At 41.3% G+C, this 11,285-nt stretch overlaps 1 protein-coding gene across 5 annotated transcripts in view; it reads left to right on the forward strand.

Annotated features, from left to right (window-relative positions):
• Positions 1–11,019, forward strand: part of has3 (hyaluronan synthase 3) — a 33,472-nt gene extending 22,453 nt beyond the window's left edge. For all 5 annotated transcript variants that reach the window (XM_050073654.1, XM_050073657.1, XM_050073652.1 and 2 more), the window contains 4 exons: positions 431–524; positions 638–1,188; positions 4,765–4,866; positions 5,094–11,019. In XM_050073654.1, the coding sequence (XP_049929611.1) occupies positions 431–524; positions 638–1,188; positions 4,765–4,866; positions 5,094–6,023 (1,677 nt within the window). In that variant the 3' untranslated portion in view covers positions 6,024–11,019. The remainder of the gene's footprint in view (positions 1–430; positions 525–637; positions 1,189–4,764; positions 4,867–5,093) is intronic.
• The last annotated feature ends 266 nt before the right edge of the window (positions 11,020–11,285 follow it).

Raw genomic sequence — 11,285 nt, forward strand, 5'->3', positions numbered from 1 at the left:
TTTTTCTACTCACTGACGTGGTCAATCTATGTGAAACTGCACATAGGCATTGAGGATTGGCATAGGTAGAAGGTGACAAAGCTACCAATGGGTATGGATTAGTTCTCTATAATTTATAAATAGTAACATCAGACAATTTTTGCCTCTCTTTAGGTTTGAGTCATCCCTAATACTGGATGCATTATGGTTTCAGAGCGACAAAAACAGTTGGAGAACTTGCAAAGTTATGTTTCTCTCCTCTGTCCTACCTTGTGTCTTCTCTCTCCCTACACTTTCGCCCTTTATATGATATAAACTCTCTGACCTCCTTCTCATTTCCCCTCTCTGGCTCTATTCCTACCTCATCTTCCCTCCACAAATCCCTACCTTACAAACCTCACCTTGACATCTGTTGGTGTCTCCACTACCTCACATTCTCCTCCACTTCCAGATGCCCTCTCGCTGCAGGAATGCGCTGAACATCGTGGTCACCACCCTTTTTGCTGCGGTGGTCCTCTTCACCATCCTGCTGGCCTATGTCACAGGTTAATTTGTGAATTTCAATTATATACACAGAGAAATATCCACATGAGAATCCAAACAAGTGATGGTCATGCTTTATTTAAACTTGTCTACACTGTGTTTCTTTGCTATAAAGGCTACCAGTTCATCCACACTGAGCAGCACCACCTCTCCTTCGGCCTCTATGGTGCCTTCCTCTCCCTCCATCTCTTCCTCCAGAGCCTCTTTGCCTTCCTGGAGCATCGACAGATGAGGAGCCCCTCCCGGCCCCAGCACCTCCGTCGCTCTGTGGCTCTCTGCATTGCCGCCTTCCAAGAGGACCCAGACTACTTGAGGAAGTGCCTGCGCAGTGTCCGCCGAATCTCCTTCCCTGGCCTGAAGGTGGTGCTGGTGGTGGATGGGAACCGGCCTGAGGACCGCTACATGGTGGACATTTTCCAAGAGGTGATGGGCGGGGCTGACCAGGCTGGCAGTATGGTGTGGAAGGGAAACTACCACAGTGATGGGAGCGGTGGAGGAGGAGTCGGAGGTGGAGGGAGGAGCACGGTGCACATGGAGGAGGCAGCACGAGTGGCTCGGCTGGTCAGAGGCTGCCGCTACTCTTGCATCATGCAGGAGTGGGGAGGGAAAAGAGAAGTGATGTACACTGCCTTTAAAGCACTGGGGGACAGTGTGGATTATGTGCAGGTAAGGGCCACAGACCCAGAAAACAGTGTGCATGTACCTGTGCAGGCTATTGAAAGAGTACATAAAAAGATTTGGACCATGTAGCTCAAGTTAATTAAAAAAAATGTTGTACTAAAAAGTTGGGCCACTTCACCAATTTTACACATTAAGATCTGTTTACTCACCACAGGGAGTACTACTCAGCCTGTTGTGTGGCTCTGGAGGAGCTTTGTGATATCAGAAAATAAATAACCCTGATGATCACCAGTTAACTCTGCTTGGGTTTGAATCATAATATTTTTCGCTGGACCGCAACATGAAAAGCCAGCATTTTACATGCAAACAATTGTCCCTAAGTGAGTGAGTTAAGGGGTAATGAAGTAACACCTTTGGTCGGAGTTTTATTGATGACATAAGTGTTGGTGTTTCCCCATTAGTCCCTGCGCTTTTGAAATCAATAGGTGCTGACAGATCTGGCAGCACTGACAGTCCTGTAACCAGAGTAGCATAATGTCATTGCGGAATTAACAAGCTAGCTACCTAACTACTGACTGACCAACTTAATGCTTCATCCGCACACTGTTGTCACTGTGTAGGAGAGCACATTGCTATCATCAGTTGTGTGACAACTTTGGCTTCTTTTCTGTAACCACCGTAACATAAGCATAAAAGCAAGGTGGCATTGGTGAGCTATCTGTGGTCAAAATGGTAGTTTTGGATGGAGGAAAGAGAGGATCACCTCATCAATTATTTTGAGGAACAGAAATTAGATGTTGGAACATGTGCTGTCTCCTTAGTAACAACTTGTATCTAATGAAAAGCTAAGATTGCTTGCATTATGGGAAATGTACAAGTAGGATCCAGTGTTTTCTGAGCCATGCTAGGAAAAGTCTGTATCTCCTGACTTGAACACCCTCAATTTTAAAAACTATCTCATCTCTAGTCTATCTAGTCTCATGTGAGTCCCTCAACTTAGTTGCTATTTACTACTAAACACAAAGTACAGCTGAGGCTGATGGGAATGCCATTAGCTTTATACATATTTAGTCATAAACCAAAGTACTGGACAAATTTAAACTTGATAAACTTCTTTCCTTAAAATCAGTGAATCCTGGCAATAATGGTTCAACATCTCATGAGCTCCAGGAGCTAAGGCTGAGGGATACAATGTGTCTGGTTGAAAATAATAGGTATCATGGTATCTGCAACCTTAACTGATCTACGCAAGCGGTTACATCAGTCGGAGGCAGACAGGACAGGAGAAAACTCTGTCCAATCATTGCATTCGGTCCGAACACAATGATTGGTCGGAGTTTTCTTAGAACCATATGAGAATGGTATAATTATGAGTTTTTATTTCTGGTGGAATTCACTGACATTTCAGTGTGCCATCAGTTTATTAATAGCATTTTAACCTAAACAAAGAAAAGTGTAAAATTTCCAGAAAGGTAAGTGTTGCTTTAATATTCAAATGCCATGTTGTCCAAACCTGCTCCCATTTGATGATACCTACTCTTTAGATCTTTTGTCTCATCAGAAGCTTGCACTTTTTGTTGGCCAAAAAAAATTGTTAGCACTTCAAAGTGAAGATTTTTCTGTGCACATCAACTGGGTCACAGAGCCTATACCCTAGTATTTATTGCTATTTTTATCTTTCATTAAAAGAGATTTTTTTCTTATTATTTTAATTTGAATTTCATTTCATTAATTATTTTATGATTATTATTTTCCTCTTACTCGATTTGTTTTCTTCTTCAGTTGATTTACTAAGGCCAAATTAATATGGACTGGATTGCCGTCAGGGGTGGGAAGTGGGGGTAATTGTTGTGTATTATTGTGTTTGTTGCTTGTTACCTATGTTAAAACAATAAAAAAAAAGTTAATAACAAAAAAAGACAATTATAGGCATCACAAAGTTTTTTGAACCCAGTAGGTTGATTATGTTTTCCAGTGACTGTTTCCATTGGTCTCCCCAATTCCTTGCCCTCCAGTTCTTATTAGCTTGATATTACTCCTCCACTGTAATGAAAACATGACACTTGCGTAGATGCATTTATTTTCACCCCCTTTTTTGCAATGCAATATTGGGCAGCCACAAAATTCTGTCTGTCTAGCAGCGCTAAAACATGGTCCAAAATTAGTCTGCACTGAGTTTGAAAGAGAGACTGAATAGATAACAGAAGAAGTAAGTAATCACTGTAACATTTTTACTGGCCTGCATGCTGCTTTATACTGTTTACTTACCCTAACGCTTTACAAACTAGCATTGTTAAAAACAAACACTAACTTTGGGGTTTAAATTTGTTTTCCAAGACAGAATTAAAAATTCTGAAAATAAAGTGAGAACAACGCCTACTTCTCAAACTTCATCCCACTGCTAGACCTTTAATCTGTGTAGAAAGAAAGATTTAACACATTTCTCTGCCCCATGTTTTGATCGTTATATAGAATTCTCCTATTAAATCTTTGTCATCTTGCCATATCACTGGTGTAAATGTCTTAGTATTGTGTAGTTTTTAACTGCTGCTGAAAGAGAATGTCCTTTTTCATTGGTCTGTTTAACCACTGCAGTGACCTCAGAGTAATTTCATCTTCCAGGAAGTTTTCTTATATTAAGTTAACAACAGATTTTGGCAGCGGGCCCAACATTAAAACATTTTCAATAAACATCAGCAGAACTGTGAACATAGGGATGGCTGAGTGTGTGTAGCAGTGGCCAAAAATAATCACATTACACAAAGCCATCAGCGGAGGCCCATTTATATTCATCCGCACACTCCAAGTAGATATCATTTAATTCAGCTGTATTACCGGTGCTGTTGATATCTGCCCTGCTTCTGTGCTGGTGCATACTGATGTCAACATTCTACTAAATATAAAACAGATTTAAAACTGAACATGCTGTGAATGCTAACAGTGTATTTGTAAGTCAGACTTTTTATGTTGTTGAGAAAGCAGCCGCATAGAACTTGGTTAGACTAGTGTTTCAACTTTACAATAATATACCATAGAACATGTTTTAGCTTGCCAATGCGTTGAGTCTCCATAGACAATCATAACCATAAACCAAATTTTAAGGTTAACTCTAATCACTAAATAAATGTTTTGATTGGTAGATGCAGCTTACATAAGTGACAATGACAGGATGTAGGTGATGACAGGACGTAGGTATGTCGTGTAGAGTTCTTTAGTGTGCTCTAATTATTGTAATGTCAAACCATAACTAACTGGATCAAATGTGTACAATATAACAAGAACGCAAACCTTGGTTTTGACTTTAGGGTGTGAAAAGGTACTTATCTGCAACCCAAACTGATGGACCATTGTTGAACAACTAGCTCACTTGTCATAGCCAGCAGTTGCATGCCCTCTGTGCCCTTGCTGTGGGTCAAAGGACATCTCCATTGCTGGCCTGGTGCTGTGCACTTAAAATGAAACAGCTGGGAGCAGCTGTCTGTCAGCAGCCTCTCATTTCTCTCATAGATTTCAGCATACAAACTTCTCAGTGCTCTGCAACACCTGCAGCCTTAATTTGACCAATTGATGTCTATTTTTCAGCATTATTGTACCCCATGTGTTTGATGTATCCTTTTTCAGGTGTGTGACTCAGACACAGTTCTTGACCCAGCATGTACCATAGAAATGCTGAAGATCCTCGAGGACGATCCAATGGTGGGAGGTGTTGGTGGAGACGTACAGGTAAAATGCAATACTCTGCAGTCATGTAAAGCAATCAGAATTAATTTATGAAAAGTATAATGTAGACCCAAGACTAAAATGTTTGGTTTGAAAATCAGTTTAGAAACTCCTGGGCCACCAAAGGAGGTGACTGAAAGCTCACTACAGCATACCATGAGATAAGCCTACAATCAATCCTTTACCTTCGTTGACTTTTTCTGACTAATTTCTCTACATTCATCCTCCAGATCCTTAACAAGTATGACTCATGGATCTCCTTCCTGAGCAGCGTACGCTACTGGATGGCCTTCAACATCGAGCGGGCCTGCCAGTCCTACTTTGGATGTGTCCAGTGTATCAGTGGCCCTCTGGGAATGTACAGGAACTCTTTGCTTCAGCGCTTCTTGGAGCCCTGGTACCACCAAACCTTCCTAGGCTCCAAGTGCAGCTTTGGCGATGACCGCCACCTCACCAATCGGGTGCTCAGCTTCGGCTACAAGACAAAGTTCACAGCGCGATCGCAGTGCCAGACTGAAACACCAACCCAGTACCTACGTTGGCTCAACCAGCAGACTCGATGGAGCAAGTCTTACTTCCGCGAGTGGCTCTACAATGCCCTGTGGTTCCACAAGCACAGCCTCTGGATGACCTATGAGTCAGTGGTCACCGGCTTCTTCCCTTTCTTCTTGGTTGCCACGGTCATCCATCTCTTCTATCGTGGAAGGCTATGGAACATCCTTCTCTTCTTATTGACAGTCCAACTGGTTGGAATGGTGAAGGCCACCTACGCCTGTTTCCTGCGTGGCAGCCTAGTCATGATCTTTATGTCCCTCTACTCCTTGCTCTACATGTCCAGCTTGCTCCCTGCCAAAATATTTGCCCTGCTCACCATCAACAAGGCCGGGTGGGGCACTTCAGGCCGCAGGAAGATTGTGATCAACTTCATTGGTGCTGTGCCTGTCACAGTGTGGGCTATGGTGCTGCTTGGAGGTGTGGCGTATACAGTCTACTGTGAAACACAGGAGCCATTTAGTGAGACAGAGAAAGTCTTGTTGATAGCAGGGACGATACTCTATGCCTGCTACTGGCTCATTCTGCTGGTGCTCTACCTGGCAATCGTAGCCAAACGGTGCAACAAGAGGGAAGAGCAGTATCACCTGCCATATGCAGAGGCATAAACCTGCTACCAGAGAGACTGGTAGGACATTCACACCAAATTTCACTGCAGTATGACTCCAGCAACGTCTCTGCTGCTGTGAACTGCTCAAATGATGAGCTGTGAACCATGAACGCGCTCACATCTTCATCATTGGTGCTAAAAAGGTGTGAATCTCAAATTTGAGCAGCAGGAATCTAGTCCAGTCCAGGGAGACTCAGTGATGACTGGATCCACAGAGCTCTCCCATTCATATCATGCTCAATGGTGCTTCACATTGAAAAACCAAACATAAGGGAACTGATCCAGTTTATAAGGTGTTCATACACTATATGTAATAGTGACATGCTCAGAAGAACATTACGTAGTTTAGCTGTAAAGCTGTGACAAAGGGGTGCAGAGTGTTTTTTTCATGTCCTCAGTAAAAAAAGTGATGGAACTACACTTTTATAATAAGCAACAAATACATAAAATAGCAAAGAAATTCTTTTTAGTCCAAGCACCTCTATTTAAGATAAGAAGAGGCAACCTCAGATTTAGACATTGGAGTCTATCATTAAGGTGTTCAGACAGAATGCAAAGCAAATGTTAGAAGTGGTACAATTGCCTACAGAGTCAATTGGAAGAGCTGACTGGGTATGAATAGATGCAAGTTGAAAATGTGTCAACTTGAGCATAAAAATATGCATTGATCTCTGCGCTTTATGAATCTACTTTATAAAAGCAGCAGGACAAGAGAGTAAAGGAGAGAGACTGATGGGAAAAACTGAAAGATATTGGTGAATTTAGAGAGATTCGTCAAAGGTGACACACACACACACACACACACACACACACACACACACTGTGCATGCTGAGTTCCTGGCCAGCTACAGTTTGTACAGGTGGTACATTAACTGTTTGTGAACAATAAATAAGGACTGTTTTTACAGGTTTAGCAGCCAAATTCATGTGAAAAATTGGTTTGTGTTCTGTCTCAACACAACATATAGTATAGGTTAGAATTTCTACAAGTCTTGATACAATACTCACATGCCATATTTACTTTCAAGAGCTTGCTGTAATCATTCCTTGACATGCTGGCAAAGAAGTGATGTCTTTTAAAAATGTGTCCTTTAAAATTCCATAATGAGCGGCAAAAGTAATACATTACATTACTTGTTACATTACTTTCATTTCTCAGCCCAGCCCTAAATCCTTTACACCCATACTTTGCATTTTACTTTATGTATTTTAAACATGTAGGAATAGAAAGTGAGACATTGTGGTGGACTATAAAAAAATATAGACGTAGCTCACCCATTGGTTTGTGGACTCCTGTTCTGAAGTCGTGAGTTTGGCATTTCATCTGTTGCTATCTTGTTTTTTTTGGCGCCAAAAGTGACCATATTTGGGCGAAGGGCTGGCACTGTGGGGGAGCAAGGAGTGGATCTGAATGAGAAACCAGAGCATTATTGGCAGAGAGCCTGTCCCTCAAAGCTGCCCACTCTTATTTATGGGCAACTTTAAGCCTAATAAAATGTAAACAGGTTTGTTATATACAAATTCAGCCCCTGTACAGTTGTCATGAGTGGGGACATTAACTACAGAGACCAAAAGTGTTTTTTGTGCCAGGCTGTAAACATGTTTATTTTTTCTAGGGACCATTCAGAGAACTGCAGTTTTTGGCACTTCCATGTTGGCTTCATTTTTCAGCCCTGCAGGTTGCCGTTTGGGTTTGCAAACAGCCCAACAACTTTGGGGGATTTAATGGCTTCGCCTCCAGCCTGGTCTAATTCCCAGGACATCAAAATATGCCACTTGGGCAGTGTTAGCGTCTGTATGTGATGCACTGAGTTTTAACCAACTCCAATGTACACCCTTCCGTGACATTATTAGACTTTCAGAGCAATGGACGTAATATAAAGGGTGCAGATGTCTGCTTAGGGCGGGTAGGAGAGGAGGTGGCTGGGTCCAACAAACACAGGACTTTCACCCAGGAGACCAGAGTTTGTGTCCCATGTGAAACTAAAAGGCAACGTTAAGTTGTTTTGTCACATCTGTTGTTAGTCTCATGAGAGTCATCATCAGTTGACTCACATGACTAATGTCAACCATGTTTTTTCCTAACCCGAAACAAGAAGTTTTGTTGCCTAAACCCCTTCTTGGTCACATGAGTTGACTCATATGACTTACTGCCGACCCCTTCTGCCTCAGATACAATGCAAAAGGCTGCCCACTGGCATAATTATACTGATGGGAGGGGCTTCTGCTCAAGTGTCAAAACATGAGATCATGTTTTAGCCTTGGTCACTGTTCACAGCCTCCTAGAGGCCCCAATCTTAGCTATACAGTTCTCACATGCTGAAACTTTATTTGTGTTGCCTGAACTTTGGCTTACCAACATTCCTTATCTACCTGTTGCAAGCCAGCTAAGAGGGCACATGTAATGTTGTGTTTGCACCAGGCGCAAATAAACAATTCACACAAGTGTATTACATGTAAAATCAATGTAAAGACGCAATTAGATGCCAATTCTCGGCAGGCGGTGCAATGGATGTGACACGAAATAGGCGAATTAAGTGGTGTGAATGAAGCGAGTAGCGTGTTTTTGTATCATACGCTTATGCAAAAGAGTTGAAAAATCGGAACTTTATTGACCGATTAGTGCTGCGATAGCCTATCAGCATTGGGATCCTGGGACATATGACACTGAGGACATGCCAGTGGAAGTTCTTCAATTGATTCAGCGATTTTACGCATGTATGAAGCGAGTCAACACAGCATTCAACTCATGCGAGTAACACAGTGTGAAAATTCGCATAGCATTTGGTATGAACACAACAGAAAAGATACAACTTGGGAATAACTGGAAGCCACATTTCTTGTTACCAGAAGTCGCATTTCTCTTCAGGTAGAGGCTAACTGCCTCCCTCACCCACAGTCGCAACACTTTGTCACTTCTAACTCGACAAATACTGACATTTGTTCAGTGGCCCTAGTTGTCAAACTATAAGGTACCCCTGCAGCATCAGTTTTGGACACTCAGGGACGGTGTGTCAGTTTACTTGTGCATGCTTGTTACATGTAGTGTCTTTTCAAAATAAACTTCCATTTTTACAGAAGATGTATAGTTTCCACTTGTTAAATGCACACAGTCTCTTTTCAAAATAAACTTCCAATGTTGGTTTACTTCCTTAGGTTTAGGCAACAAAAGTATGTGGCTAGGTTTAGCAAAAGACATCAGTGTTCGGCTTAAAATAAGTACATTGTTGCTAACATAACGTAACATAAAGTGGCATACACCACTAGTGTACTATGCTACGTTTTTATTAACAAAACTTGGTTGACAGTTTATTTCACGTGGGACACTAACAGCAGTCTTCTGGGTGAAGGTCGGGAGTTTGTTTCACCCATCCACCTCTCCTGCCGCTCTCCCAATGCATATTTTCTAAGTCTTTATATTATGGAGAAGTTGCTCGGAGCGTTAGAAAATGATGCCACCTGTAGCGTCTCATACTGACGTTAAGAGTGGCTCAGTGCATTGTGTCTGATGCCAAGGGCCATTGACACTGTGCCAATCTAGCAAGTCTATGGTCTGTCTCCTAACAAAATACTACAGAGAACAAACTGATATTAACCCTCCATCAAACTCCTACTAAGACAGTGAGCACGCTGAATCCAAAAGGCTGAAGGCTTATTTTTGGTTCCAAAGGTACCATACCGAAAGTGTTTGGGGGAAATAGGGCTTAAGAAAAGCGTTTCTGCCAAAAAATGAATATGAAGCTTCAGCATATTGAGGGTATTTTCCTTTATGAAATTCCCTCTTTGTTTCAGTTTTGTGAACAATAGCTAAGTGATACTTCTGGGGATACTTTCTCTCTACTTTCTGGGGATCTCTCACAGTGTATTCACGTTAGGAAGATATTACTACACAGCCAGTATGGACAGGAGGAATGATTACTGTGACCTAAAACAATATGCATATGGGTAATACACTTCTTGTAACTGGATGTAATGGTGTGGATGTCTTCAGGACAGTGACTGAGACAGTTTGTGTGTTTATTCCTCAGCTCTGAGACCAGCCCTCATTTACTCTCATCAGCCATGAACAGCACAATCATCTGCTCTGCAGTGTTTGGTGAAACAGCTGCGTTTTACCAGAACAGACAATCTAATGTTTCTGAACATGTGACATGCAGATTTTTTTTTTTTTTTTTGGTGTTTGCTGTTTTGATGCATTGTCAAATGAGTAATTTATTGTTGTACATTGTGGTCCAACTCTCAGTTTACAGTCACCAGTGGGTCGTAGTTTCATTCAGTGTTTCAGAGGTTTTTTTATATGGTCACTTTTATACATTGTAAAGGCGTCAAATTGTGTAATAGTAAAGTTTTACTACAGGACACTATTCTCTTAACTTTGGACGTGTGTCCTTTTACACTAGATGTAGACTTTGTTGTTTCATTCCATCAACAGTGTAAAGACTGAAGACCAAAGACATTTTTTTCTGAAATGAGAGCTTTGCTTTCACTGTTTTTCTTTTCTTTTTAAATTTTTCATAATTCCGATCAAACAGATTTAGTTTTAAAAGGTATGTTTCAGAATCAAAACACCAAGTCCATTTGTGAAGTGTGAGCACCATCAGCATATCTGTGCCTACACTGACAGATGCCTTTTTTCTTCCAGCAGTGGATATTTCCTCTTTGTGCCATTTAAGTTATGTTCATATTGTTTTATTTTGGGCAGGCTGCATAAGTTTAAACTTGAAAGTTAATAAAAGGACACATACATGAAAAGGAAATTGTGTTAATAAGCTTGGTTCGCCTTTCTGACAGTCAGCAGGCGGTGTGAGAGGTCTTATTTCTGGTCATCACAAGATACTGGAATTTTCCTAAGTCATTAAAAATGCTTCCTGTTTTTGACACAATCCTCCCATTTATTCCAAATAGAGAATGTCTTCATGGTTTGACTGCACTGACATTTTCCCCATGCTATTTTTCTCACTGTATTGTATATTCACCTAAAAAAAAGAAATACATTTTCAGGAATTAATTGGACTGGAGCATCAATGTTTGAAGGTTAAACGCTGAAAATACGAAGACATAATACTGCACAAAAACAAGTTGTAGTGACCGATCTTCTTTCGTTATAATCTCCCTTTTTTGTCAGTGGAAGTAAACAGGTAGTTGGGATGTGGCAGCAGCTGCTCAAATTTAATTTTGCTCAGAATCAGCCTTGAAGCTAAAGAATGCAGCCTCAGCTTTGAGCGAGGAGAATGACTTCCTCAATCATGTGTTTGATGTA

This window comes from Epinephelus moara, chromosome 20, assembly GCF_006386435.1.
Source record: "Epinephelus moara isolate mb chromosome 20, YSFRI_EMoa_1.0, whole genome shotgun sequence".
Classification (NCBI taxonomy): Eukaryota; Metazoa; Chordata; class Actinopteri; order Perciformes; family Serranidae; genus Epinephelus; species Epinephelus moara.